General features: G+C 50.6%; 3 protein-coding genes across 3 annotated transcripts; all 3 read left to right on the top strand.

Moving 5' to 3' along the window:
* The first annotated feature begins 2,974 nt into the window (after positions 1-2,974).
* On the top strand, positions 2,975-10,105 carry PSME3 (proteasome (prosome, macropain) activator subunit 3 (PA28 gamma; Ki)). The gene is made up of 11 exons (XM_004684136.2): positions 2,975-3,489; positions 4,159-4,191; positions 4,306-4,368; positions 4,555-4,659; positions 5,575-5,623; positions 6,351-6,463; positions 6,666-6,734; positions 6,869-6,936; positions 7,025-7,079; positions 7,202-7,288; positions 7,876-10,105. The coding sequence occupies exons 1-11, from the start codon at positions 3,448-3,450 to the stop codon at positions 7,954-7,956; spliced, it is 765 nt and encodes a 254-aa protein (XP_004684193.1). The 5' UTR covers positions 2,975-3,447; the 3' UTR covers positions 7,957-10,105.
* Positions 10,106-10,188: 83 nt separating this feature from the next.
* AOC2 (amine oxidase, copper containing 2 (retina-specific)) lies at positions 10,189-15,633 on the top strand. The gene is made up of 4 exons (XM_004684132.2): positions 10,189-12,518; positions 14,141-14,426; positions 14,630-14,759; positions 15,042-15,633. Exons 1-4 carry the CDS (start codon positions 10,937-10,939, stop codon positions 15,306-15,308), a joined length of 2,265 nt encoding a protein of 754 aa, XP_004684189.1. The 5' UTR covers positions 10,189-10,936; the 3' UTR covers positions 15,309-15,633.
* A 539-nt stretch (positions 15,634-16,172) lies between these two features.
* AOC3 (amine oxidase, copper containing 3) lies at positions 16,173-22,476 on the top strand. The gene is made up of 4 exons (XM_004684130.2): positions 16,173-17,929; positions 19,595-19,880; positions 20,246-20,375; positions 20,968-22,476. The coding sequence occupies exons 1-4, from the start codon at positions 16,330-16,332 to the stop codon at positions 21,241-21,243; spliced, it is 2,292 nt and encodes a 763-aa protein (XP_004684187.1). The 5' UTR covers positions 16,173-16,329; the 3' UTR covers positions 21,244-22,476.
* Positions 22,477-25,665: the final 3,189 nt, after the last annotated feature.

The raw sequence follows: 25,665 nt of genomic DNA, 5'->3' as shown, positions 1-25,665 counted from the left end.
AGGATTTTCCTCAAGATGGAAGCTACCTGGTTGTATTTGGAAATAATCTAATAGAGGGAGTAATGTAATGTGAAAAAGAATTGATAATCACTTGAGTATAGTTATTGAGAAAGTAAACGAGGAAGGAATAGAATGCACATAAGAACGTTAATTTTGGGTGGGAACAGGGATGTTGCCTTTAACAAAAAGAGCAAAGGCAGAAAATATTTGTAGTTTGGCAGCTTTGGTGGTGAGATGATGAGGAAATTCTCTTTTGCTTCTGCTTTTTTAAAAAGATATGAGTTTATTTATTTATGTATACAAGAACTGGGGTACAGGCCAGAGGTGTAGGGATGAGAGGTTTCACCAGACAGTGGGGAGAATAGGCAGATCTACCAAATACACTGTTCAGGGGAGCAGCAAGCAAGACAGGAGAGTTCTGCTGTGCCATGTGGGTCACCTCCCTGGCTGGGGATCGAACTCATGCTATGGTGGTAGGAAATTGCTTGATTTCCTACCCTGCTTTTGCTTTTTCAATGAAGGATGAGTTAAGGCCCCTGCTTTTGCTTTTTCAATGAAGGATGAGTTAAGACCATAAATTGAAGGTGGGAAGGGAGGGACAATGGAGATTTAGGGGCATGAGGAGGTATGACAACCACTTGCAGTACAGAGGAGTAAGCTGTCGGGAGCATGGAATAGGCTTTCATGCAGTGATATGCACCCATCGTCATTTATGTATGATCACATGTGATTCATAAGCAACCAGAAATGAAGTTTGTTAAAAATAGTGGTAACTGGGCCCTCCCTGGTGGCACAGTGGGTTAAAGCACAGCACTAAGAAGCTTAAGGCCACTTCTGCATGAGTTCGATCCCCGCCTGCCCCGGAGGAGATCCACATGGCGAGGCAGACCTCTCCTGACCCGCCCACTGTTCCCCTCAGCAGTGTACTTTGTCGATCTGCCTGTTCTGCTCCCCTCTCTGTCTCTGGTGAATCCTCTCACCCTCTGCATCTCTGGCCTGTATCCCGGTTCTGTATAAATAAATAAATAAATCTTAAAAAAAAAATAGTGGTAACCTCAGCAACTGTTCACTAAGCAAATGAGTATTATATAAAATATTTGGGAGAAAGAATGTCTGTGTATCTGTCTTCTTAACAAACTGCTTGCAGAAGACAAAACCATTATTTAAAAAAAAAGCCATAGTTTATAAGCACAAATATACTGTTTTCAGGTCAAAGCTATTAATTGTGAAATAGAGTAATCATATACTAAAAATAGGATGAAGTTAACTTGGGAAAGCATTCCTCAATTTCCAGATCAGAGATAAAAAATTAATAGGTCATGCGTTACCAGAAAGCTGAGGTAGAAGGGGGAAAATTGTTAGATGTTAATAAGCAAGATGGGTAGTATGGCTATGTTACATAAAGCCTTGAATAAGTGGAAAAGGACTTTGGGTTTTGAAAACAGGGATGATGATAATTACTATAATTTAAGGAGTAATTTCTCCATACTAAGCAGTAACAAGTTGCTTATCTGACCATGGCTATTATTTATCTAGTGCCTGCTTTGTGGCTAGGCACACTGTGCTAGGTATTTTACATACATGTGATTTCCTATATTCACAACCTAGTTATTTTACATGAATGCTAATATTCAAAACTATCCAATAACATTTTGATAATTATTAAAATCCCATTTATAGGTGAGGGAATTGAGATGGGGATTTCAGTCTCTTGCCCAAGATCTCACAGTCAGTAAGGGGCTGAGGTAGAATTTGAAGCCAGGTCTGATTTCAAAGACTATGGTTAATCTTTACTTAATTCCCAATTACCTTGCACTTAGTACAGAGGCCTGGCTAGATCAGCAAAAGTGACCCCCAAAAGATAAACCTGGTAAACCCCAAAGCCTGCCTTTGACTTAATACAAATTGTTTCCTAAGAATCTTCTCACTCCCTCCCACCCCTGCTGGGAGCTCACTACTAGTCTTTCAGTATGAACAGGACTATCTTCCCCCAGTGCATTTGCCTGCACACATTGGGGGTTCCTCCCTCCCCTCTTCCCAAGACATCCCTTCAGCATCCTGTGTTTGTCTCCACTACATCTGGGCAGCCTCTCTTGACTATTCAATTTACAAAGGATCCCAGGTACTCCCCAAGTTGGTCATTTGCTTCCTAATTACTTACTGAATTTCCAATGATCAGTTACTTCCTGGTGTCTTTTCCACAGTATTAAATCCCATGAGACCGAAGCACGTTTATCTTTAATTTCCCACAACTGTGCTGTTCAGTATAGGAGTCTGGCGACACGTGGCTGTTGAGTACTGCAAAGATGGTACCTCTGAATGGAGATGTGTGTAAATGTAAAATTCATACGGAATTTCAAAACTTGGTATAAGGGAAAATGTATCATCTCTCACGGGATAAGCTGGGTCAAACATAGGGATTAAAACTAATGTTTTATTTTTCAATGTGGCTATGAGATATTCATTCACCTAATTGACTTGTTTCTAGGTTCTGGGGGCAGTTGCTTAGTCTAGCAATGTCCAGGCCCACTTTACTGGACAGAATAATCAATGTTAAAGGGGTTGACCAACTGAAAGTGAGTAGGTCTCTGCCTTTCATTGGGAAAATGGGCACAGCATGTCCCTAGAAGCCAGGTATTGTGGATGCTGGTCCAGGATTTACTGCAAACACTATGTAGCCCTAGGCTGGCCCAACCCCACGCTGTGGCGCCAATCTGCCCACCAGGCAGTTGATCTCAGAGGTGTGGAAGTGCAAAAGATATAACGGTAGAGGACGGTCGGGGAGCCTGCTACAACACAACTTGCTTTTTTGTTCGATTATAGCCCAACACTAGAGTTCGCGCAAATGGGAGGCGGCAGCAGGAATCGCAGACTAGGACCCCATCCCCCACTCCACTCCCGAACACTTCGCAGGGACCGCCGGCTTCCTCGGGCCGACGTCACTGGGGCGCGACGGCGTCGTCGGTCCAGTCCCCGAGGCGGCAGCGGTTCCGAAGCTTCATTCGATGAAGGCGAGTGCCGGGCTCACAAGTCACACGGGAACCCCGAGTTCCCTTGAGGTTCAGTTCTCAGTAAACCTGTCTCCGTCGCCGTTCCTCTTTGCCCTAGCCGGGAGTAGGAGCTTGGCATCTAGGAGCCAGCCACTAGCTCCACAGCGCGGCTGCGCAGTGCACGTGCGCATCCTCCCTGGAGCCTCGGCGACTGGCTGTGACGCAACTTCCGGCGTGAGCGGCGAAAGCCGGGAGGACGAGCAAGATAGCGAGCAGGCAGCAGGCAGCAGGCGGGCGGGCCGACCGCACGGAGGGAGGGTGCGAACGACCAGTGAGTGAGCCAGCGAGATCAGCCGCGTCCCGAAAGCAGTCGAGATTCCTCCCGTCCCTCTGACCCCCTCCCCGGAGCCCACAGCGCCTCCGGTCTCCAGCGGAGCGGACACGGCCCGACCCGGCCATGGCCTCGTTGCTGAAGGTGGATCAGGAAGTGAAGCTCAAGGTAGCGGCACCGGTCCGGGTTTCCTTACCCCTCACTTTGCTCCCCGAGCAGTCTGACCGGCTCCCCCCACCCGGTGGCGTCTTTGTCTCCCTGGGGACACCAGCTCTGAGCTTCCGCTCGGCTCAGCCCAGCCCCCCACTCTTCGGAGACTGCATCGGAGGAGAGGATAACGTAGGGTGGCCTTCTGAACCCCGTCCGGCTGTAGGATCGGGGGAGATTTCCGCGAACACGTGTTGGACTCAGTGCTTTAGATCAGTGACAGCTGGAATGCCCCCAGCCCAGCAGTGCCTCCGCCTCCCGTCTCTGCTGCTACCCTTGCCATAGGCCTTTATCATGGGGGCTGGCACGTTTGTGAGCTCATACCGCACTATCTACCTGTCGTTAGTCTGCTCTTAAATTCAGACAGCCTCAGAGACGGGAGGGACGGTGGTAGGGGAGGGAAGGAAATAAGAAAGAAGGAAAGACCAGCAGGTGCTGCTCCTAAGCCCTGCTTCCCTCTCCTGAGATGGAGAAATGGATCCTCAAAAAAGTAAAATATCTGCAGTCTGGGGGCCTCTCAGCTTCTCATTATCATTATAAGGTGAGGGAAAGACAGCTGGACTTGAGTTTTCCCATCCTTCTCTTTACCTCTGTTGCCGAGCACTGAATTGTTTTCTTTGTTAATTTCAGGTTGATTCTTTCAGGGAGCGGATCACAAGTGAGGTGAGTAAAATAAATAAGAAAATGTGTATTGTTAGCATTTGGGAGTTTCCCAAAGAAGAGTTATCTGAGGCCTTCCCATATTTATTAATCCAGCTGCATTTCTCTGCATCTTAGGCAGAAGACTTGGTGGCGAATTTTTTCCCAAAGAAGTTGTTAGAACTTGATAGTTTTTTGAAGGTAAGAGACTCTTTTCTTTCCTCAGACTTGCCAATATTTTTGACCCTGGTCTTTCTGCTGGGATAAATTATGTGTAGATTTTGCTTTTTACTGTAAAGCATTCTTGTTCTTTCCTCTTCAAGTGGAATACTTTTTTGGTCATCTTGAAAAGACTAACATTGTTGGGGGTGGGCATCTCTCTTTCAGGAACCAATTCTAAACATCCATGACTTAACTCAGATCCACTCAGATATGAATCTCCCGGTCCCAGACCCCATTCTTCTCACCAATAGCCATGATGGACTGGATGGTGTAAGTTCTATATTTATTTTTGTGTGGTGCTCAAGAAGCAATAGGTCTTTATCCTCTTGTTTCTTAGTCAATTTGAACATGTACAGAGGTGAACAGTGGTATTTGGATTGGGATCAAGGACTTTTATGGCATGATGACTCCAGTAAGTCTCGTGAAGGGGGCTGATTTTCAAATTCAGCATGAGGTGGCAATGAGGTAACACACCTATTCTGTGTTAGGAGGTGTTTCAAATAGGACTACAGCTACAGGCTCTCTCTGGTTATCTGTTCCATTCTCCAGGAACCAAACAAGACTTCTCTTCCCGTTTTCAGTGTTTTTTAAAAGTCCAGTTATAGGGTGAATAGTTCTGGCTTATTTAACTGCACTCTCTGTCTTTGCTGTTTACCTTTAACTCCTAGTCCTTATCAAGTTATTTGTCCATATTTTAACACATGACACTGTCAGTCTTTGCATTACTGTCTCATTGGTAGTTTCTGCCTTCCAGAAGTGTAAGTTACGTCTTAATCATCCTTGTAGCCCTAGCACCTACCATAGTTCCTGTTACATGGCAGGTGCAGAGTACATGTTTGTTGACTGAGTATTGTGTTTTCTGTGAAAGAAGATTTGTATATATTCCCTTGATTATCTTCACCCTGCACTGAGTGATTCATTTTTCCTATTTATAGTATCCTTCCCCTCCTCCACCCCCCAATTGTTTAACATGTTCTATTTCTGTAAAGGTTGGTCTTTCTTTCTAGAATGTAAGTTGCTTTATGGCCAAAACCTTTTCTTAAAATCTCCTGTGTGCTTAGTATGTGCATAGATTAATAAGACAGCTTATACGGTCAAGGAAGGGATGAAACTTAGTTGAAGGGTATCTTGTGATGAGGATGTGGTGTCAGAACAGGCTAATTTCCTGTTTCTTTGTCTTCTTAGCCTACTTACAAGAAACGAAGGTTGGATGAGTGTGAAGAAGCCTTCCAAGGTAAGAGCCACCACCCCCACTCTACACAGTCCTCCTCCTGAATTGCAGCCCTAAGTTGCAGAATGGATTTGGTAGTCTAGCCAGGAAGCAGAATCTGACTTTTCACAAAGTTAGTGTCCCCAAGACCTCCAAACATGGTCATTATTTAGCACTGTAGACCTAATTTTCCAATAAGCAGGGAGGATTTGACTTCAAAGGGAAGTAGAGGTATCACTTTACAGATTTTTTCAAAAGGTTTATTTATTTGTTTGTTTCTTTATTTATGCATATAAGACCTGGGGTACAGGCCAGAGGTGTGGGCGCCGAGAGGATTCGCCAGAAACAGAGTAGGGAGCCGAACAGGTAGGTTGAAAATACATTGCTGAGGGGTGCAGCAGGCAAGATAAGAGAGGTCTGCTGTGCTTTCACAAACCCTTGTGCCACCAGTGAGGCCCCATCACAGATTCTTCACAGAAATTCCAGTTCCATGTTTTTTTTTCCTTTTCAGTAATAGTCGTTGGTATATTAAGTCTTTAGAGTACATTTTAATCTTCCTGTTCTGGATACTTTAGATACTCTTGCTAACCCACATATTCTCTTTTTGAATCTGATGCTAGTGTCCTGGTTTATAGATAGGACTGTGACTGCTAAAAGACAGAAGGTCAAAGAAGAGGGAAAGAGGAGGGATATTAGGGAATCCTCTGTCATAACCTCACCCTACTCATTTGACTTTTACACCCCTGTCCAGGAACCAAGGTGTTTGTGATGCCCAATGGGATGCTGAAAAGCAACCAGCAGCTCGTGGATATTATTGAGAAAGTGAAACCTGAGATCCGGCTGCTGATTGAGAAATGCAACACGGTGAGACAAGCTAATGACTGTTGACCCCAGGTCTGGATTGTACAATGAAAAATGATAAATGTGGGGTTGGGGGAATGGAAGTGGTGGGGTGACAGTCTAAGCACCCTGACTCCTTTGCTCCTAGCATCTGCCCCAGTGGCATGGCTTTAGCAGAAGACATCAAGACCCTTGCTCACTTATATTTGGTGCCTCTGCCCTCCAGGTCAAAATGTGGGTACAGCTCCTGATTCCTAGGATAGAAGATGGGAACAACTTTGGAGTGTCCATCCAGGTAATGTGCTTGATTAAAAACTAGAGCACAAGATCTGAGAGATATTCTCGTTTCCCTTGCTTTGTCTTCTTCCCTTTCTTCTTGGACTGCTGAGGGTGGAGTGAAGTAGCTTGGAGCACATTTGTCTTTTTCAGGAGGAGACAGTTGCAGAACTAAGAACTGTTGAGAGTGAAGCAGCATCTTATCTGGACCAGATTTCTAGGTAGGCTGCTTGGGTTTGACCCAGGAATTGGGGGTGTTGAGGTGGTAAGCATTATCTTGCAGCTTCTTCCTCTTCTCTCTCCTTTCAGATATTATATTACAAGAGCCAAATTGGTTTCTAAAATAGCTAAATATCCCCATGTGGTAAGTAAGGGGTTTTTGGCCTGAGGGTGGAAGTGGCAGGATAGGGATGAGTGACTTTCTTGGGAGAGGGCTTTCTGGCCAGTCAGGCCTTGGGAGCTAGCCTTTCTCCTCCGTCCCTGCAGGAGGACTACCGCCGCACCGTGACAGAGATTGATGAGAAAGAATATATCAGCCTGCGGCTCATCATATCAGAGCTAAGGAATCAGTATGTAAGTCCGCCCTGCCCACAGTCACCTTGTTTGTCTTAGTTCTGTTGATAATTTTCTTGTCACTTTCTGGGGATTGAGATTGGGTATAAAATGAGTATAAAACAAATCCTTTTCAGTGGAGTGTTGAGAACTATGAAATCATTGAGGGTTTACCTGGAGGAAGTGTTATCTATCATAGTGGTAAAGACCCAGGTGTTAGAGTGAACAGACTTAGTTTTGAAACCAACTCTGCCTGCAGTGTGTGGTCTTGGCAAATCGTCTGACTGCAAACTTCAGTTTCTTCATCTCTGAAGACAGGTCATAGTGTACCTACTGCACAGTGACAATTGTTTAATGAGTGAGCTAACACGTTAAAGAACTTTGCAATTCTTGTTATGTGAAGTGCTCAAGATATAGTTTTAGATACTTGGGACCTTGGAAATACTCAGGTCTTTCTGGTTGGGGGCTGTAAGAAAGGTAGGTCAGTGAGTTGAGATTGTCCAGTTGGGGATTTGTTGGGAGGTTCGTGGAGAAGAGGAGCTGTCGCCTTTTGCTCTGTGAAGTAGGGATAGATAAGGTATGTGATACCCTGATGTCTCTTCTCCCAGGTCACTCTACATGACATGATCCTGAAAAACATCGAGAAGATCAAACGGCCCCGGAGCAGCAATGCAGAGACACTGTACTGAGGCCAGGGCCAGGGCCAGGGGACTCTGTGAGTCTGGCTCAAGACCGACATTGCCTTGGTTTGTTACATGACTATCGTGATGGGGAAACTGGCTGGAAATAGTAATCACACCTCTCTCTGTTTTTAGTTAGAGTCTAATGAAACTCTCATGTAGTTCTGTGACGTGTTTACCTCTTTTTTCAGGCCTCAGGAACTCTTCTATTTCCTCCCCTAATACCCCACACCCGACCTGTCCTAATTTCTGGAGAATTCCAGGTTTGTGTGTGCAAGATACTGGCACAAGAATACTGGTGTTTTCTCTCTCCTCCTCATCTCCTCCTGTGTCTCTGGCTTTGTGATTTTTTTTTTTCTTCCTTTTGATGATCAGATGGCTAGAAGCTGAGGGAACTAGAAGGAAGACCTGGGTGTTTTTTAGGAACTTGGCTTGGGAAACAGCTCCTCTTTTCCTAATGTAGGGCTAGCATCTCTGCTTCTATGGAACATTGAGCCTCCCTGCCACAGTTGCCCTAATGATGACTATGCATCCTACCTTGAATCTGATCATGACAACAAACACCTTAGACTTTCAGCCAAGTCCTTAGTCCTTCCAATATTTTTATAACTAGGATTCTCACCTGCACATATGTACTTGCATACACACACACACACAGACCAGACACATGCACACCTGCCTTCCTACTCTGTTACATGACATTTCCCCTCCCCCACCCCGGAATCCTCATACCTTTCAGGTGATCGATGTCTTAGTTGTCAGCTGCAGGGGCCCAGCGTCTCTGATATTGTGACCTTTTGGTGCCCAGGGTGAACTGGAAGGGAAAGAGAGACGAGAAGCAGAGGGAGAGTGCAAGGCCCCTTCTCTGTGACTTGGGCCCATTTGGGCATTACTGCAAAGGCTGGTCCTCTGATTCCTGGTTGCCACTTCCCAGGCCAGTTTTAATTTGGGGTGGGGATGAGGACCAGATGCTGCTGCTCCTGCTAGGCTTTCCCTTTGGGGAAAATATTTCTCTTATTTATAGTATTGTGCTTCCAGGGAAAGCATCCGTGTGTGTGTGCGTGCACACATACTTAGACCGTGTGCGTGCGTGTATGTACATACGTGCGTCAGTAAATCTGTTGGGCAAGTCAAATCCATAGAGGAGTTGCCTATTTTTCAGATTCTAGAGCTTATTGTTAACAGCTTTTATGTTCGCCCAGGTCAGCCCCTCCTGTTTCCTTCTCCCACTACTAGAGAGTCCTGATCTGCAGTCAGCCTGCTGGAGACCCCGCGCTTCTTTTCCGCTTACCCCTCTGTGTCTGTCTTCCAACCCGCACTTGCATTTCCACCCGGGCGCATCCCTTCACTCCCAGTGTGCTCTGTAGAGAAGGAGTCCCGATGCTGTCTTTCCATGAGTAGTGCTCAGTAACAAACCAATTGCATTTTAGTTGGGCAGTGCCCTGTCCACCCCCCAGGCCCCTTCCTGCTGAAACCCATCCCTCTCCTACCATGTTTCTCAGTTTCCCTTTTTGTTTTTTGGATGGTTCCACCGCCCCTCCTCCTCACCCTACCAGCCTTGGATCGTAATGTTAATTCTTTTACCATGTTAAGAAATTATTAAAAATACAGGTACTTTGACCTCTTTCTAAAGCTGCAGACCTTGGTGCAATGCTCTGGTGGCTAGGGGCACAATCACACTCGTGTTCACACTTGAACACCCATCTCCACATTCACATATTTCAGCCACCCTAGTGGGTGTCTTTGTTACCAGTTGAGTTGCTGCTTTTCTTTGGAATGATGGAATGACTGAGGCTTCTGCCTACCAAGAGGCAAGGCTTGGTCTGTCATTTGTGTTCAGTGTGAATTGTGTAAGTTAGCTCTTCTGAAACCTGAACTGCCTTCTGTTCCTGTGTGCGCAAGATCCCGGTTCCCTCCGTGCTTCCCTGTGGTACCCAGGAGCTGCCAGTAGAGGCTGCTGTGGTTCTGTGAACCTGGAATGACCTGGTTCAAGGCACACCCTACCCTGTCGTTTTCTTTACCTTCCACTACTTCTCCCCTCTGACAATATCTTAAATTTCTTAGGAGGTGCCAGAAACTCATGCTTTTGGTTTTCAAATGACTTGGAGGGCTGCCTAGGACCCTAGCTCCCTCTGAAATAAAAGTTTCCTCAACTTCCGTCTTGTAAAGTAGCCTCTGATATCCAGTGATCCCCTCATTGTCTCTGCAATAGAGATTTAAGGTCTTGAACAATGGAGGCATATCTGCTCTGTTCTGCTGCAGAGATTGCTACCAGCAGCTAACAATTTTTGAATACCTACTGGTGTCAGGCTCCATTAAACCCTGTACATACAGTATCAGGTTTAATTGTCATGACTATATAGTGTAGTTATGTCCCTTTGTAGTGAAGCACAGACAGTGTAAGTAACTCTTCTCAGGTAACATAGCGTAGGAACCTGGGATTGGGGTACAAACCTGGCTGTTAAATTGCCCTCTCCGCTCCTCTTTTCCCACTGACAGAGGAGCCCTGTGACTATAGATCAAGGACCTGGCATTAGGCTGAACTGGGCAGTGGATCCTAGAAATAGCAGGTATAGCGCCTGCCAGGAGTAGTTACCACTGCCTGCATGTAGCACACAGGACGAGACGGGGCACCTGAGACTGACATTCCTCAGACTCGCTCAGGGTGGAAGGTTGGGTGGAGGGGATGCCAGATGCCCTCTGATCCATCTAAATGACGGCCATCAGTAGTGAGTACTGACCTTGCTGCCGGTCGGAAGGAGTTCAGGGACAGGGGACAGACTTTGCGTCTGGAAGAAGTGCCTTGAGCCAAACCACAGAACAGAAAATTGGAACCGAATTATATAAATCAAGGTTAGAAATTTCCTGTCCAGCCCACAGGGTGGAGTTTTCTCCATCCCTAACCATCCTACTGAATATAAAGCCTGATTTGATGTTAGTAACGAGAAGGAGCATCTGATAGGACTCTCATTTCAGCTCAGCATCCACCATGAATCTCAAGGTACTCCTTGTGTTCCTGGCACTGTCCCTCATTACCATTTTTGCCCTGGCCTATGTCTTGCTGACAAGTAGAGGCTCCAGCCAGCCTCCCCTCTGCCCCGCCGTATCCCACGGCGCCCAGCCCTGGACACACCATGGCCAGGGCCAGCTCTTTGCAGACCTGAGCCCAGAGGAGCTGACGGCTGTGATGCACTTTCTGACCCAGCAGCTGGGGCCAGGCCTGGTGGATGCCGCCCAGGCCCAGTCTTCGGACAACTGCATCTTCTCCGTGGAGCTGCAGCTGCCCCCCAAGGCCGCAGCCCTGGCCCACCTGGACAGGGGGAGCCCCCCACCTGCCCGGGAGGCGCTGGCCATCGTCTTCTTTGGCAGACAAGCCCAGCCCAATGTGAGCGAGCTGGTGGTGGGGCCGCTGCCACACCCCTCCTACCTGCGGGATGTGACTGTGGAGCGTCATGGGGGCCCCCTGCCCTACCACCGCCGCCCTCTGCTGCCATCCGAGTATTTTCACATGTGGAAGCATTTGAAAGAGGTGGAGCTACCCAAGGCCCCAGTCTTCCTGGCTTCTGTCTTCAGCTACAATGGTTCCACTTTGGTACCTACGCATGCCAACCCTCGTGGCTTACGCTCAGGCGACCGAGCTACCTGGATAGCCCTCAACCATAACATTTCAGGTGTTGGTCTCTTCCTTCACCCAGTGGGGCTGGAGCTACTGTTGGACCACAGGGCCCTGGATCCTGCCCAGTGGGCTGTCCAGCAGGTCTTCTACCTTGGCCGCTACTATGCAGACTTGGGCCAGCTGGAATGGGAGTTTAAGGCTGGTCGGCTGGAAGTGGTTAAAGTCCCTCTACCCCTGCCAAATGGGGCTTCATCCCTGAGGTCCCGGGTCCCCCCTGGTCCTCTTCCTCTTCAGCTCTCACCCCAGGGCTCCCAATTCAGTGTACAAGGGAACTTGGTGGCATCCTCTCTCTGGACATTTACCTTTGGCCACGGGGTGTTCAGTGGCATGAGGATTTTTGATGTTCGGTTCAAGGGTGAGCGAGTGGCCTATGAAGTCAGTGTCCAGGAGTGTGTATCTGTCTATGGTGCCGACTCGCCCAAGACGATGATGATTCGATACTTGGATAGCAGCTTTGGACTTGGCAGTCATAGCCAGAGCTTGGTGCGGGGTGTGGACTGCCCCTACCAGTCTACAATGGTGGACATCCACGTGTTAGTGGGCAGAGGGGCGATCCAGCTGCTCCCAGGAGCTGTGTGTGTGTTTGAGGAAGCCCAGGGCCTGCCCTTTCGAAGGCACTACAATCACCTCCAGAGTCATTTCTATGGTGGTTTGGCCAGCTCCGCCCTGGTAGTCAGGTCTGTATCTTCTGTGGGCAACTATGACTACATTTGGGACTTCGTGTTCTACCCAAACGGGGCTCTGGAAGGGCGGGTCCATGCCACAGGCTATGTCAACACCGCTTTCCTCAGTGGGGGAGAAGAAAGCCTTCTCTTTGGGAACCGTGTGGGGGACCGAGTGCTGGGGGCCGTGCACACACACGCCTTCCACTTCAAGCTGGACCTGGACGTGGCAGGTGAGTGTGGGGTGTGAATTGAGAGTTGGGGTGGCGTAGAAGGAAGGGAGACCCCCCTAAATCAAGCCAGTGCTCGGTGAAAGGTGGCATTCATCACCCCAGTTTACTGATATCAGCATTTGGCTTCAAATACTGTGCCCCTTGTTACCCAGTGAAAGGGTTCACCACCCAAATCCTCTGACTTGCTGTTACTAAGAGATTAGTTTAAATGTAATGGCCTTGCCTGACTTAGCCTGACGGGACTCCGGGCTTGTGTCAGTTTGCTGATTGAAGCTGCTTGAGGCTGGAGTTGGGACTCTGCTGAATTATGAGGGTCAGTGGAGTTGGGGAAAAGTAGCCTACAGAGGTTTGGGGGGTAGGTGTGGTCCTGCGGCTGGACATGGGGAGTCTTGGCTGGAGACTGCTCCACAGGTTTCAGACACCTGGGAATACAGCCTAGTGGCCTCATCCTGGGTGGAGGAGGGGGTACCCCATCCCCCAGCACCTTTCATCACAGTGGACTCTGGTGCTGTAAGGGTAGGGGAAGATTTCTCAAGCCAGGTTCAAGGCACAGAGGACTCACTCCTGGTAGATCCTTGTCAAGGACAAAGTAACTTAGCAAGTCAGACTGAGTCAAAAGAGAATTAGAAACCCATTAGACCCTCTCACAGGGAAGCTGAGGTGAGGTGAGGTGGGCCGGGAGTAACTCCACTATAACAGCTTATTGTGAGACCGTTTTCTTCTGTGTAAAGGGGTGGGGGTGGGGGGCGCAGCAGGGTCAAGGAGAGGGAAGATAAGAAAAGCGTGACGGGAGTGAGCTTATTAACTAGGATATTTTATATATTGGTATATGTCTATGATTTGAAGTTTCTCTAAAGCACTTTTGGCATTGAGTGTCCTCTTGGCAGGTAAAATCAAGTAACATTTCTTGGGTCCCTAGAATGTGTAACACAAGTTGGTGCTATAGGCCAGAGGCAGTGCCAGTTGCCTCCACCTAGGTCATGGGCAATGGAATTGACAATTGCAGAAAGAAAATGTGACCAAGTGCCAAGTGGGGTGACCAGGGCAGGTTTTAAATGTAGCAGTTCTAGGGAGCTCCCAGACAAGTAAGAGATACACAACTACTGGGAAAAGAGGATGGTTCCCGCCTTGCTGAGAAAGTCTCCGAGCTGGAGGGTGTCCATAGGCCAGTGCAGAACAGGATGAGGTATTTCCAGCCAACTTCACTCAAACTAACCCCTTCCATATTTCAATGACACCAGCCCCTTGCACCTGCTTCTCCACTCTCAGGGCTCAGCCGTAGAACAACTTAGTTACTGTGCAGAGATTCAGAGAGTGATATAAAGAATTGGCCCAAGGACCATGGGATCTTTGGCAGGATCAGAAATACGCTGTTTGCATCCATCACTAGTGACTTGTAGCTACTGAGCACTGTCACTCCTGTGACCACAGAACTGGGTTCTTTAGGTTGTGGAAGAGCCGCCTGAGGCTGCTGGCAGCTGCAACCGGGCAGGTGACCCGAGAAGGGGCCGGCCTCAACCCAGACCTGGCCCACTGCCTTGCCAGGCTTGGGTAGTAGGCATCCTCGGGGAGCCGGAGGGCCTGTCTCACCTGCTCTGGAACGCTCCCCCTTCCCCTGGCAGGGCTGAAAAACTGGGTGATAGCTGAAGATGCAGTGTTTAAGCCTGTCGCAGCTCCCTGGAGCCCGGAACACCAGCTGCAGCGCCCACAGATGACTCGGCAGGTTCTAGGGAGGGAGGACCTGGCAGCTTTCCCGGTGGGAAGCCCCCTGCCCCGCTACATTTACCTGGCTAGCAACCAGACTAACGCCTGGGGCCACCAGCGTGGATACCGCATCCAGGTTCACAGCCCCCGCGGCTTACACATGCCTCTGGAGAGCGACATGGAGAAGGCCCTCAGCTGGGGGAGGTGAGGAGGGCCCTGGGTACCGGGTGGTAGGGAAGGACCAGCCCCCTTCACCAGCTCTTGGAGACCCCACTCTGTCCCTGCTTACCATTCATCTCTGTATCTCCTCTTAGATGTGGGATGGGAAGTAGCCATACACATGTTACCCAAAGGACTCTGGGCCAGTAAAGTTCCTTGACATTTTCTGATACAACATTCCTGGTCAGATACCAGCTTGTGGTGACCCAGAGGAAGGAGAAAGAGTCACAGAGCAGCAGCATCTATTACCAGAATGACATCTGGGCATCCACTGTGGCCTTTGCTGACTTCATCAACAATGAAACCCTCTTAGGAGAGGTTGGTAGCACGGGGCAGGGAGGAGAGGGGCCCCACTGGGCCTGGCATCTTGGCTGCCCAACATCCGAGTGTGGGCTGTAGGAAACGGTTTCCAGTTCTCAGACTTGGGCTGTGGAGTTCTCTGATGACCACCTTGGCGAATCCCTGCCAGAGAGATTAAGATTAGCCATGGGTGACCCCATCCTGCACTGCTGATGGATTGGGTGGAGGTTGGGGATGGTGGCTGAGGGGTGGTCCTCTGGGTCTCCCCTCCAGAACCCTCCAGCCCCCCTCTTCCTCCAGGACCTGGTGGCTTGGGTTACAGCCAGCTTCCTGCACATCCCGCATGCCGAGGACATCCCCAACACGGTGACTCTGGGGAACAGAGTCGGCTTCTTGCTCCAACCCTATAACTACTTTGATGAGGACCCTTCCATCTACTCCCCCGGCAGCGTCTTCTTTGAGAAGGGTCAGGATGCCGGGCTCTGCAGTGTCAACCCCGCAGCCTGCATTCCCCAGATGGCAGCCTGTGTCCCAGACCTCCCACCTTTCTCTTACCGAGGCTTTTAACCCAAGGGCGTGGGGGTCACGGTGGGCATGGGGAGCTGAGACAAGTACCTTCCCTCCTGTTCCCATTTTCTGCTGCTACTCTGACTCCACCCTCTTGCTGTTTCCTAGGAGGCCATCTCCGCCCACACCAGAGCCCCCCTTGTCCTTCCGTTAGTTCTGATTGCCAATCTCTTTTTAAAAACCTGAATTTATACTAATTACATTATTAAAAGAAGTAGAACACCACAGGTCCCACCACACAGAAATAACTACTGTTCACATCTGGTGAACGTTCTAGCAGACATTTGTGCATGTGCATTCAAATGCAAGAAGAAAATTTTGTAAAAAGTAGATGCTATGTATGTATAATTTATAATAAAAAAATATATAATTGTCTACTTGAATTTCTTCTGTTTGGCTGCTTTTTAAGTTCTAGAGTTCTCCAGAGAATACTAAGGACTCTGGCCAAGAAAATTAGTAATGGAAGCAAGGGCAAAGGGAACAGACTTGGCCAAGAAATGCTTGCTTGGGAAGCTGACGGGTTGGAGTGGGGGTTTCCTTGGAAGGAGAACAATAGTTCCAAGCAACAGGAAGGGGACCTTGTGGCCCTGGGTAGAAGTGGGGTTGAGGGGGGCAAGCAGCTGCTCTGACAGTCAGGGCTCCTCCCGGGTGGTGCATTTCTGTTCTCAGGCTGGCTGGCAGAGTTGACTTAATACTCCCACCCCCAAGCTCCACCCTTCCCCCTACCAAATGCTGCCAATTCTGAAGCTGACCCAGAGAACAGTCTGATTTGGAACCTGGAGGACAGAGCCATGTAAGGTCTGTGGAAATCGCTGCTACCCTTCAGGCCCGCCCCCCACCCCTGCCGCACCACCGCCTCCCCGGCTTCCTGTGTCCTTCCCACCCGTAGTCTCCTGTGCTCCGGCTACCAGCAGTCTCAACCAGAATCCAGGAGCCCCCACCCTAGGAGACAAGTGAGACCAAGCCCTGCTAACCTAAGACTGCACTTCACTTTGGTTCAAAACTGTTTTCTCTGCTCACAATGAACCAGAAGACCACTCTGGTGCTCCTTGCTCTGGCTGTCATCACCATCTTTGCCTTGGTGTGTGTCTTATTAGCTGGCAGGGGAGGAGATGGGGGTGAATCCAGCCAGCCTTTCCACTGCCCCTCTGTAGCTCCCAGCGCCCAGCCCTGGACACACCATGGCCAGGGCCAGCTCTTTGCAGACCTGAGCCCAGAGGAGCTGACGGCTGTGATGCGCTTTCTGACCCAGCAGCTGGGGCCAGGCCTGGTGGATGCCGCCCAGGCCCAGCCCTCGGACAACTGCATCTTCTCCGTGGAGCTGCAGCTGCCCCCCAAGGCCGCAGCCCTGGCCCACCTGGACAGGGGGAGCCCCCCACCTGCCCGGGAGGCGCTGGCCATCGTCTTCTTTGGCAGACAAGCCCAGCCCAATGTGAGCGAGCTGGTGGTGGGGCCGCTGCCACACCCCTCCTACCTGCGGGATGTGACTGTGGAGCGTCATGGGGGCCCCCTGCCCTACCACCGCCGCCCGGTGCTGCTCCGAGAGTACCTGGACATAGACCAGATGATCTTCCGCAGGCAGCTGCCCCAGGCCGAAGGCCTCCTCCACCACTGCTGCTTCTACAAGCGCCAAGGATACAACCTGGTCACCATGACCACAGCCCCCCGGGGCTTGCAGTCGGGGGACCGGGCCACCTGGTTTGGCCTCTACTACAACATCTCAGGGTCTGGGATTTTCCTGCACCCCGTGGGGCTGGAGCTGCTGGTGGACCACAAGGCTCTGGACCCTGCTCACTGGACCATCCAAAAGGTGTTCTTTCAAGGCCGCTACTATGAGAGCCTGGCCCAGCTGGAGGACCAGTTTGAGGCCAGCCTGGTCAATGTGGTGCTGATCCCAGACAATGGCACAGGTGGGTCCTGGTCCCTGAAGTCCCAGGTGCCACGGGGTCAGCCCCCACCTCTGCAGTTCCACCCCCAGGGCCCCCGCTTCAGTGTTCAGGGGAGTCAGGTGGCCTCCTCACTCTGGACTTTCTCCTTTGGCCTCAGAGCTTTCAGTGGCCTAAGGATCTTTGACATCCGCTTCCAGGGAGAACGGCTCGCTTATGAGATCAGTCTCCAGGAGGCCCTGACCGTCTATGGAGGAAACACCCCCGCGGCAATGCTGACCCGCTATCTTGACGGCAGCTTTGGCATGGGCAAGTACTCTACATCCCTGACCCGTGGGGTGGACTGCCCGTACCTGGCCACCTATGTGGACTGGCACTTCCTGATGGAGTCCCAAGTTCCCAAGACAATTCATGATGCCTTTTGTGTGTTTGAACAGAACCAGGGCCTCCCCCTGAGGCGGCACCACTCTGAGTTCTATTCCCACTATTTTGGGGGCCTTGCGGAGACAGTGCTGGTGCTCAGATCCGTGTCCACCTTGCTCAATTATGACTACCTGTGGGATGTGCTCTTCTACCCCAATGGGGCCATAGAGGTCAAATTCCACGCCACAGGCTACATCAGCTCAGCGTTCCTCTTTGGTGCTGCCCGAAGATTTGGGAACCAAGTTGGGGAGCATGTGCTGGGCACTGTCCACACCCACAGTGCCCACTTCAAGGTGGACCTGGATGTAGGAGGTAAGACATCCTTGTGGGGTGAGGATTCTGGAAGAGAAAACTAAGGAGATGTCTCCATTTCTTTGGATTTTGTGGAGATTGTCCAGAAAAGGAAGATTTAGTCGTGAGTATAAAGTTTTGGAGTTTCATGCTTCTTCTTTAGCTGTATGGGAAAGAGTTGACTGCTGATTTTTATTTGGGTCTTAGTTCACTCTCTGGGTGGACAGCTGCCACCTTCCTTGCATGTGACCTCATCAGAAAATCTTGGGAAACGGCAAAGCTCAGGGAGGAGGCAGGATCCGGGCTGACAGGGTCCCCTGCGTCCCCTCCCCGCTCTTGCACTTACATGGCCCTCCAGGGAGGCAGCCACTTGTTTGTGGGTGCATTTCTCTGCGTCCGAGCCATGGCACTGGGTGTTTTAGAGGATTTGTGTCCGCTCCGCCAAGTCCCTGGAACATGGAGGCCAGTTGAGCAACACTCTTACTCTTCCCTGGTTTTCCATCGCTCGCTGGGCAATACACATAAGCATGAGGGAGTAGAATGAATACGCTGGAACGTTCCTGATAGTTCCTGGGCATGGAGCAACCAAGCTACATGATGAGTCAGAACACTTGTCTTTTCACTCTCCTTCCCTACTTGAGGTTCATCTCCCAGTTTTTTTGTTGTGTCTCTGAAGAGTTGAGACTTCTCACTGGGCTTCGTTGCGTTGCTCTCCCCTGTTGGTGCCAGCTTTCTGCCCACTGCTCCCACTCCGATCCAGTATCCACTCAGAGTCCAGAGAGACCCACCGGTCCGTGCCAGCCTGCTTCCTCAGGGGGCTCCCACTTGCCCATCACCTGTAGGAACCCAGCCACAGAGCCACCCTGTGTCCCAGACACGCCTGGCCGCCTCCGCATCCCAGTGCTAGCTGAGCTCTGGGCACGTCCCGCATGTTACCGCTGGCTTTTTTGTTTTGCACATGCTTTCCCTGCCCTTCCATGTCTGCTAGTGACACCCCCTAAGGCCAGGCTGAAAACGTGTTCCTGCCTGTATTTGTTTTTAAGATTTACTTTTTAATTGATGTACAAGAACTGGGGCACAGGCCAGAGGTGCAGGGGGTGAAAGGATTTACCAGAGAGAGAGTAGGGAGCAGAAAAGGCAGATCCACCAAAATACATTGCTGAGGGGAGCAGCAGGGAGACAGGAGAGAACTGCTGCACCTTATGGGTCAGTTCCCTGGCCGGGGCTCGAACTTGCGCAGCAGTGGCTGGGGATGGCTTCCCAGCACCGAGACTTAAACCCCGAGCACCACCTAGGAGGCCCCTCCTGCCTGTATTTGTGTTCCTATAACCTTGAACTTTGATTGTGCTCCTCACATTGCGGGCCCATCCTGGCTTTGCCTCCCTGGCTCCTCCATGAAAGCAGGAGGGTAAGGATGACGCTTCACTCATCTCTGCGTTCCCAGGGCTGGGCATGGGCTACTCCATTAAGGAGTATGATGGATGAGTGAGCTAAAAACCTTGAAAACATATTTTAATAGCTTTGAATGAAAGATTGAGAATTCCCTGAGGAGAAGAAAAACGGGGTACACTCAGGTCTGAGCTCTTCCTTGCCCCCCACCACCACTTTGAAGTTGTGGGGCGGAATGCAGAGGGGACAGAGTAGCTTCATGACCAGTCCCTCCCCCACCCCCATCAACCCCTGCAGGACTAGAGAACTGGGTCTGGGCTGAAGACATGGCCTTCGTCCCCATGGCGGTGCCGTGGAGCCCTGAGCACCAGATGCAGAAGCTGCAGGTGACCCGGAAGCTGCTGGAGACAGAGGAGCAAGCGGCCTTCCCCCTGGGGAGCACCCCCCCGAGATACTTATACCTGGCCAGCAACCACAGCAACAAGTGGGGTCACCCACGGGGCTACCGCATCCAGATGTTCAGCTTTTCTGGGGAGCCACTGCCCCAGAACAGCTCCATGGAGAGAGCCTTCAGCTGGGGCAGGTGAGTCAGTGTCCAGAGAGCTGAGGGAGGTGCGAATGAGAAGGGAGCTTTGGCCAGGTGGTTGGGAGCTCAAATGAGAAGAGGTGAGAGGAGCTGCAGGAGGATTTCCTGGTTATCAAAGTCACCCCACTGGGCACACCTTCCTCAGGGGGCGCTAACCCGAGGTGAGGGCTGGTCCCTGTTTTGGACAGGGTGGGGCCATGATTTGAAAAGGCAGGGGGATGACCCCGCAGGCTGGCATCAGGTGTGAGGGTGTGAGTGACAGGGGACAGCTCAGGCCCCTGTGCTCAGCTCCCTCCCTTGCAGTTAGGTGTGTGTGTGGGGGGGAGATAGCCAGGGTGCAGAGCCTGAGCCTGTCTCCCTAGGTACCAGCTGGCAGTTACCCGGCGGAAGGAGGAGGAGCCCAGCAGCAGCAGCATCTATAATCAGAACGACCCGTGGGCCCCCACCGTGGACTTCGCTGCCTTCATCAACCACGAGAACCTTACCGGAGAGGTCAGTGGCCCAGTGGCCGGGGCTGAGGAAGGGAGGCAGGGGCACGGAGATGACCCACCTTACTTAGCGGTCTCTGAACCCGTAAGATCTCTCTCTCTGCTCCATCGTTACCCCTTGAGGGGTTCTCCAAGTCTCAGCTGTTGGGGGTGTCTCAAGAAGAGCTCAAGTCCCATCTCTGCATCTCAATTTCTCCCTTTCCTGGCTTCACCACGAATGAATTCATTCTGAAAAATGGCCTCTTCTGCCTCCAGACCTCTGACCTTCCCTCCTCCCTCCTTCTAAAGTTGGGAACTCTTGGAGAGTGAGGGGGAGAGGAGCCCTAGTAGTCTGTGATGTGACTCCTCTGAGGGTGGGTAGTCTGAAGGCCGTGTGATGGGAAATGTCACAGTCGGCAGGTGCAGGCGGCCAACAGGCCTTGCACCCAGTAGGAAAATATCTATTTGTGCTTTGACTTCTGGACCAGTAGGAAAAAAATGTTTACACATAAGATCCCTTTGAGGGAAAACATCTGGCAAGGTGAATCCTTAACGCACAAGGCCACTGTGGAGGCAGGTGTGACCTCAGCAAAGCCTCCTGATTCTTTCTCCACTAGGACTTGGTGGCCTGGGTGACAGCTGGTTTCCTGCACATTCCACACTCAGAGGACATCCCCAACACAGTGACCGTGGGGAACAGTGTGGGCTTCTTCCTGAGACCCTACAACTTCTTCGACCAGGACCCCTCCTTGGATTCCACTGACTCCATCTACTTCCGGGGGGATCAGGATGCGGGGGACTGTGGGGTCAATCCCCTGGCTTGCCTCCCCACCACTGCTGCCTGTGCCCCTGACCTCCCTGCCTTCACTCACAGGGGCTTCTCCCACAACTAGGTTATCTCTGGGTGGGGACCTGGCTGGTTCTCTTTTCTCCCTCATCCCTTAGTCTCCCTCCTTGCCCTTTTCCAGGGCCCTCTCTCTATCCCAGCCTCTGATACCCCACTCCCTGCTGGAGCATCTTGAGACTGTCATGGCAGATACAGGGGGCACTCAGTTGTAGATCCCAGACCCCCTGGCTTCCTATCACAGAAAGGAGTGGCCAGCAGGAGCCTGAATGATGGCCAGGCTTTTCCCCAGCACAATCCCCACCCCACCTTACCCCCACTTTTCTCCTCTCTCTCTCTCACCAGCTTTTCTAAATCTTCCCAGACCACCCCCAGGTCCCTCCCAGGCTTCCCAGGCCCTCTGCCAGCTAGAGGTGGGCCTGGGGCTCCGTTCTGGGAACAGTTCCCCTGCAGCCCCAGGTCAGGGTCCAGCCAGACCTGCCTCTACATAGATGAGCCAAAGGGGCCCTGAGGCCACACTCACTGTCAGCCAAACTCTCCTGCTGTCCTCCTCCTTCTGTGCCTGCTGTGTATCGAGAGAAGGGGGGGCCCTCACCTGGTGCTGGGCAGATGTGTGCCCCTGAATTATCTCTGCCCCTTTTACACACTTGCTCATCCAGACAGCAGCAGTACCGAGTTCACCTTCTAGGTGGCCTTGTGTGTGTGGTGTGTGCTAGGCTGTGTGTGACCAGTGGCCTCTGAACCGCCCAACAGCCAGGTGGAGGCAGGCAGGCAGGCAGGTGGGAAGCAGAAGGACCCAGGACTCTGGCCCCCCTCCCCGGCCAAGGGCTGTCCAATCACGTGCAGACATGCAAATGAGCAGGGCTTCAGGTGGAACCTCCCTCCAGCTGCCTCCTGGGCTCTGGGTCGCTATAAATAGCAAGAGATGGCTGTTTTCTGGCCACAGCAGAAATGTCCCATCATTTCTGGGAGAAACATTCTGCTACAGCCTTGCGGTGCAATACTGTAGAGCTATGTAAACAACGACATCTCTAAGTTTATGGGGAATCTCTCAATGCAAAAGGCAAGGCTCAGAAGGGTGTTGGTGCACTTCCCATTTGTTTTCCAGAGGACCAGAATATAACACAGATTTGCTTATGTGTGTATTCGGAAGAAACTGGTAATACTGGTCTCCATGGGAGGGGGAACAGAAGCTTGGGGGTGGGGAAGGGAGGGAACTTGGAACTGTGCAGACTTTGTATATATTGAAGTTTGAACCATGTGTCTGTGTTACCAGTTCAAAAGAAATAATAAATGGTCCCAAACAGAACCTGGATTTTGTTTGTTTTCTAACTGACATGTCTTTTAAGAAAGGTGGCACTGGAGTTAAAGACACAGTGCTGTCAAGTATCCAGCCTCTGCAGTCTGAGCAGACCCGCCTGTTCTGCTCCCAATCTGTCTCTAGCGAATCCCCTCACCCCCACTCTGGCCTACAGTCCAGTTTTTGTATGCATAAATAAATCAAATAAATCTTTTCGACAAACACACAAGAAAGGGTGGTGGGAAAGGGAAGTGACTTAAGAGAGGGGACCAGTGGCCCTCCCTGGTGGCGCAGCGGGTTAAAGCATAGCACTGAGAATCTAAAGCCACTTCCTCGGAGGTGACCCCATGGCGTGGCAGACCTCTCCTGATCCCACCCGCTGCTCCCCTCAGCAGTGTACTTTGTCGATCTGCCTGTTCTACTCCCCACTCTGTCTCTGGTGAAGCCTCTCACCGCCCCAGAGCCTCTGGCCTGTACCCCAGTTCTGTATGCACAAATAAATCTTTTAAAAAAAAGAGGGGGGGGGGCCAGTGACGCACTTGTCTCAAATTGCTGAGACCCAGAGGAAAGCACGTGGCTTCTACTCACTCCTTCACCTCTTCTCTTGCTTGGCTATCTCTGAGGAAAATGTTAAATCTCACTGGGTTAGCAATGGCTGGATTAATTTATTACATGGCTTGAGTCTCTTGAAAGAGAGACAGCAGAAGCAGTCCAGGAGAAAGTGAAGACTGATGGGGAGAAAAGGGGGTGTCATGTCCCCTGAGGCTCATATGCTTTCTACTGCTCTTCCTCTGACTTAGTGATTTAACATTTTTAAATGCTTAACTTTCCATCTCCCCTCCTTCTACTCCATTTTAGGGTCAGGTGCGTAGTGGTCTGGGGAAAAACCTCACCGCCCAGTCATCCAGCAGGAAACCTTCATGGCCTCTAAGTTGCCGGGTTTTCCTGTCCTTGCTCTTTAAAGCTGCCGCAGGAGTAATGGGGTCATACTAAGGCAGAGAGAACGGCAGGGTCCCTTGCCCCAGGCTGCAATTGAACATCAATAACTGACTCTCTGGGGTGACCAGTTCCCCTGTTGGTTTTGTTTTGCTGATCTGGTTTTCATGCTCTGCAGAAGCTTTTCATGGAAAACAGTGTTTTAAATGTTTTTAAAAGATTTGGAAGCATTTTAGTGAACAAATACAAAGTTTTTGGTAAACAATTTAGAAAAGCTTAAGCTTACACTTTGACAGACACATAGCTCTCTCATTCCTCAGCTCCTCACCCCAGAACAATCACTTTCAGGGCATCTCCTGGGTCATCAAGCCCATTGTGGGAGGAGGAAAAAGGAGAGACTAGGCCTTTCCTATGCAATCAACACCAGGCCTGTCTCCTCTACCCTTAAACTCATTCCTTCCTCTGTCCTCAAGGTCACTGGCTGCATTCTGGCCTCTTGTCAGATCTCCTCACCTCTTGTCAAGTCTGAGGTGCAGAGTCTCCTCACTAGAGTGCAAATGGAGCTGAGTGACTCCAGACTTAGGAGCTCCGGCTGCCCCTGGGGCTGGCAGGGCAGTTGTTCTGCTGAGTCAGCCTGTTCTGGGGCCCAGTGTTCAATCTGTGGGTCAGGGGTGAACTCTGTCTGTCTCCCAGGAATACCCATAGGCCTTGTGTTCAGAGACTGGAGCCAAGTTTATTCAAAAGGAAATAAGACCTGGGGGAGGGGAAGGGGGAGTAGGATTATGGTCCTGTCTCCTGAGTAATTTTCTGAGAGGCAACTTTTCAGCAATTTTTTTTGCTATTTGATAAGAGATTGCTAATGAATTTACTCAATTGTGAGTCAGAACTTTATCTGCAAATGGAAATAAGACTTATTTGAAGGTGCAGTGTATTTCAGAGGATCTGCCTGTCCTGCTCCCCACTCTGTCTCTGGTGGATCCTCTCAACCCTGCACCTCTGGCCTACACACCAGTTCTTGTATGCATAAGTAAATAAATATTTTTTTAAAAAAGACTTAGTTGAGGGCTTTATGGGACTGAGCATCTCTGTAGCAAGGCTGTATGAATTCTCCAGTGTGGGTGAAAAAGTCAGTTTATATAGGTAGAGCTGTAAACAAATAAACTATTTTTAATATTTTACTTACTTATTTTTGCATAGAAGAAGTAGGATATAGGCCAGAGATGTGAGGGGTGAGGAGATTCACCAGGGACAGAGTGGGGAGCAGAACAGGCAGATTACTGAAACACACTGCTGAGGGGAGCAGCAGGTAAGACAGGAGAGGTCTGCTGTGCCATGTGGGTCAGCTCCCTGTCGGGGATTTGTAACAGGGTGGTCCCTAGGAAAAAGGGAAGTTCCAGGGTCCCTGCCCCACCCAGGGGCAGGAGGGTGGAGCTGAGCCGAGAAAAAGGAGAAGAGAGAAGGAAGCTGGATGGAGAGCCAGAAGGAGACCTGAGGAAGCCACATGGAGCAGCAAGCATGTGATGACGAAACCGTGCTTGTTTCCTGACCCCGGACTGGTTAAGGCAGATGTGGGTGAGAGACCTGCAGGGAGGTGACTATGGCAGTGTTTATATTGGTTTTGATTTTGCTCTTCTCCTCCCAGACTTGTCTGGCCATTTCTGACCCTTTTCCACGGGTCCCGGCCAGAAGGTGCTTTTAGTCTTGTGGCGGCTTTCAAGCCTTGCTTTGGGCCAACCCCTTTTGGGTTGACTTTTGTCCACGAGGGGATGGGTGACTTCAGATGTTTGATTTAGAAGTTCTATTCTTTGTGTTCCAAATTGTATATTCACTGTATTAAAGTCCCTTTTCATTAAAGTTTTATATATGTTTTGTCTTCTTGCGGCGATGGCAGAACCCACTTAGAGCAGGCAGGATTTTGGGGCTTCAGAGGTGTCCCTCTCCCCCTGTTCTGGAACAGATTTGGGGTGCCCTATAATAGATTGACTTGGGCCACAGGGCACTGAGGCTTAACCCCTGTGCCACCAGGGAGGCCCAGAATGAGCATTTTTGACCCCAGTTTGGTAATGCTAGTTAGGACAGACAACAGTAGTCATGTAACTGGGTGGTCCCTAGGAGAAGGGAAGTTCCAGGTTCCCTGCCCCACCCAGAAGGAGGGTGGAGCTGAGCAGAGAAAAAGGAGAAAGAAGAGAGGAAGAGAAGGAAACCAGATGGAGAAAAAGGAGGAGACCTGAGGAA

This window comes from Condylura cristata, unplaced genomic scaffold (assembly GCF_000260355.1).
Source record: "Condylura cristata isolate star-nosed mole 26May11 unplaced genomic scaffold, ConCri1.0 scaffold00017, whole genome shotgun sequence".
Lineage (NCBI taxonomy): Eukaryota > Metazoa > Chordata > Mammalia > Eulipotyphla > Talpidae > Condylura > Condylura cristata.
The sequence above is the reverse complement of the archived record's forward strand: the minus strand, read 5'-3'. Positions and strand labels throughout refer to the sequence as shown.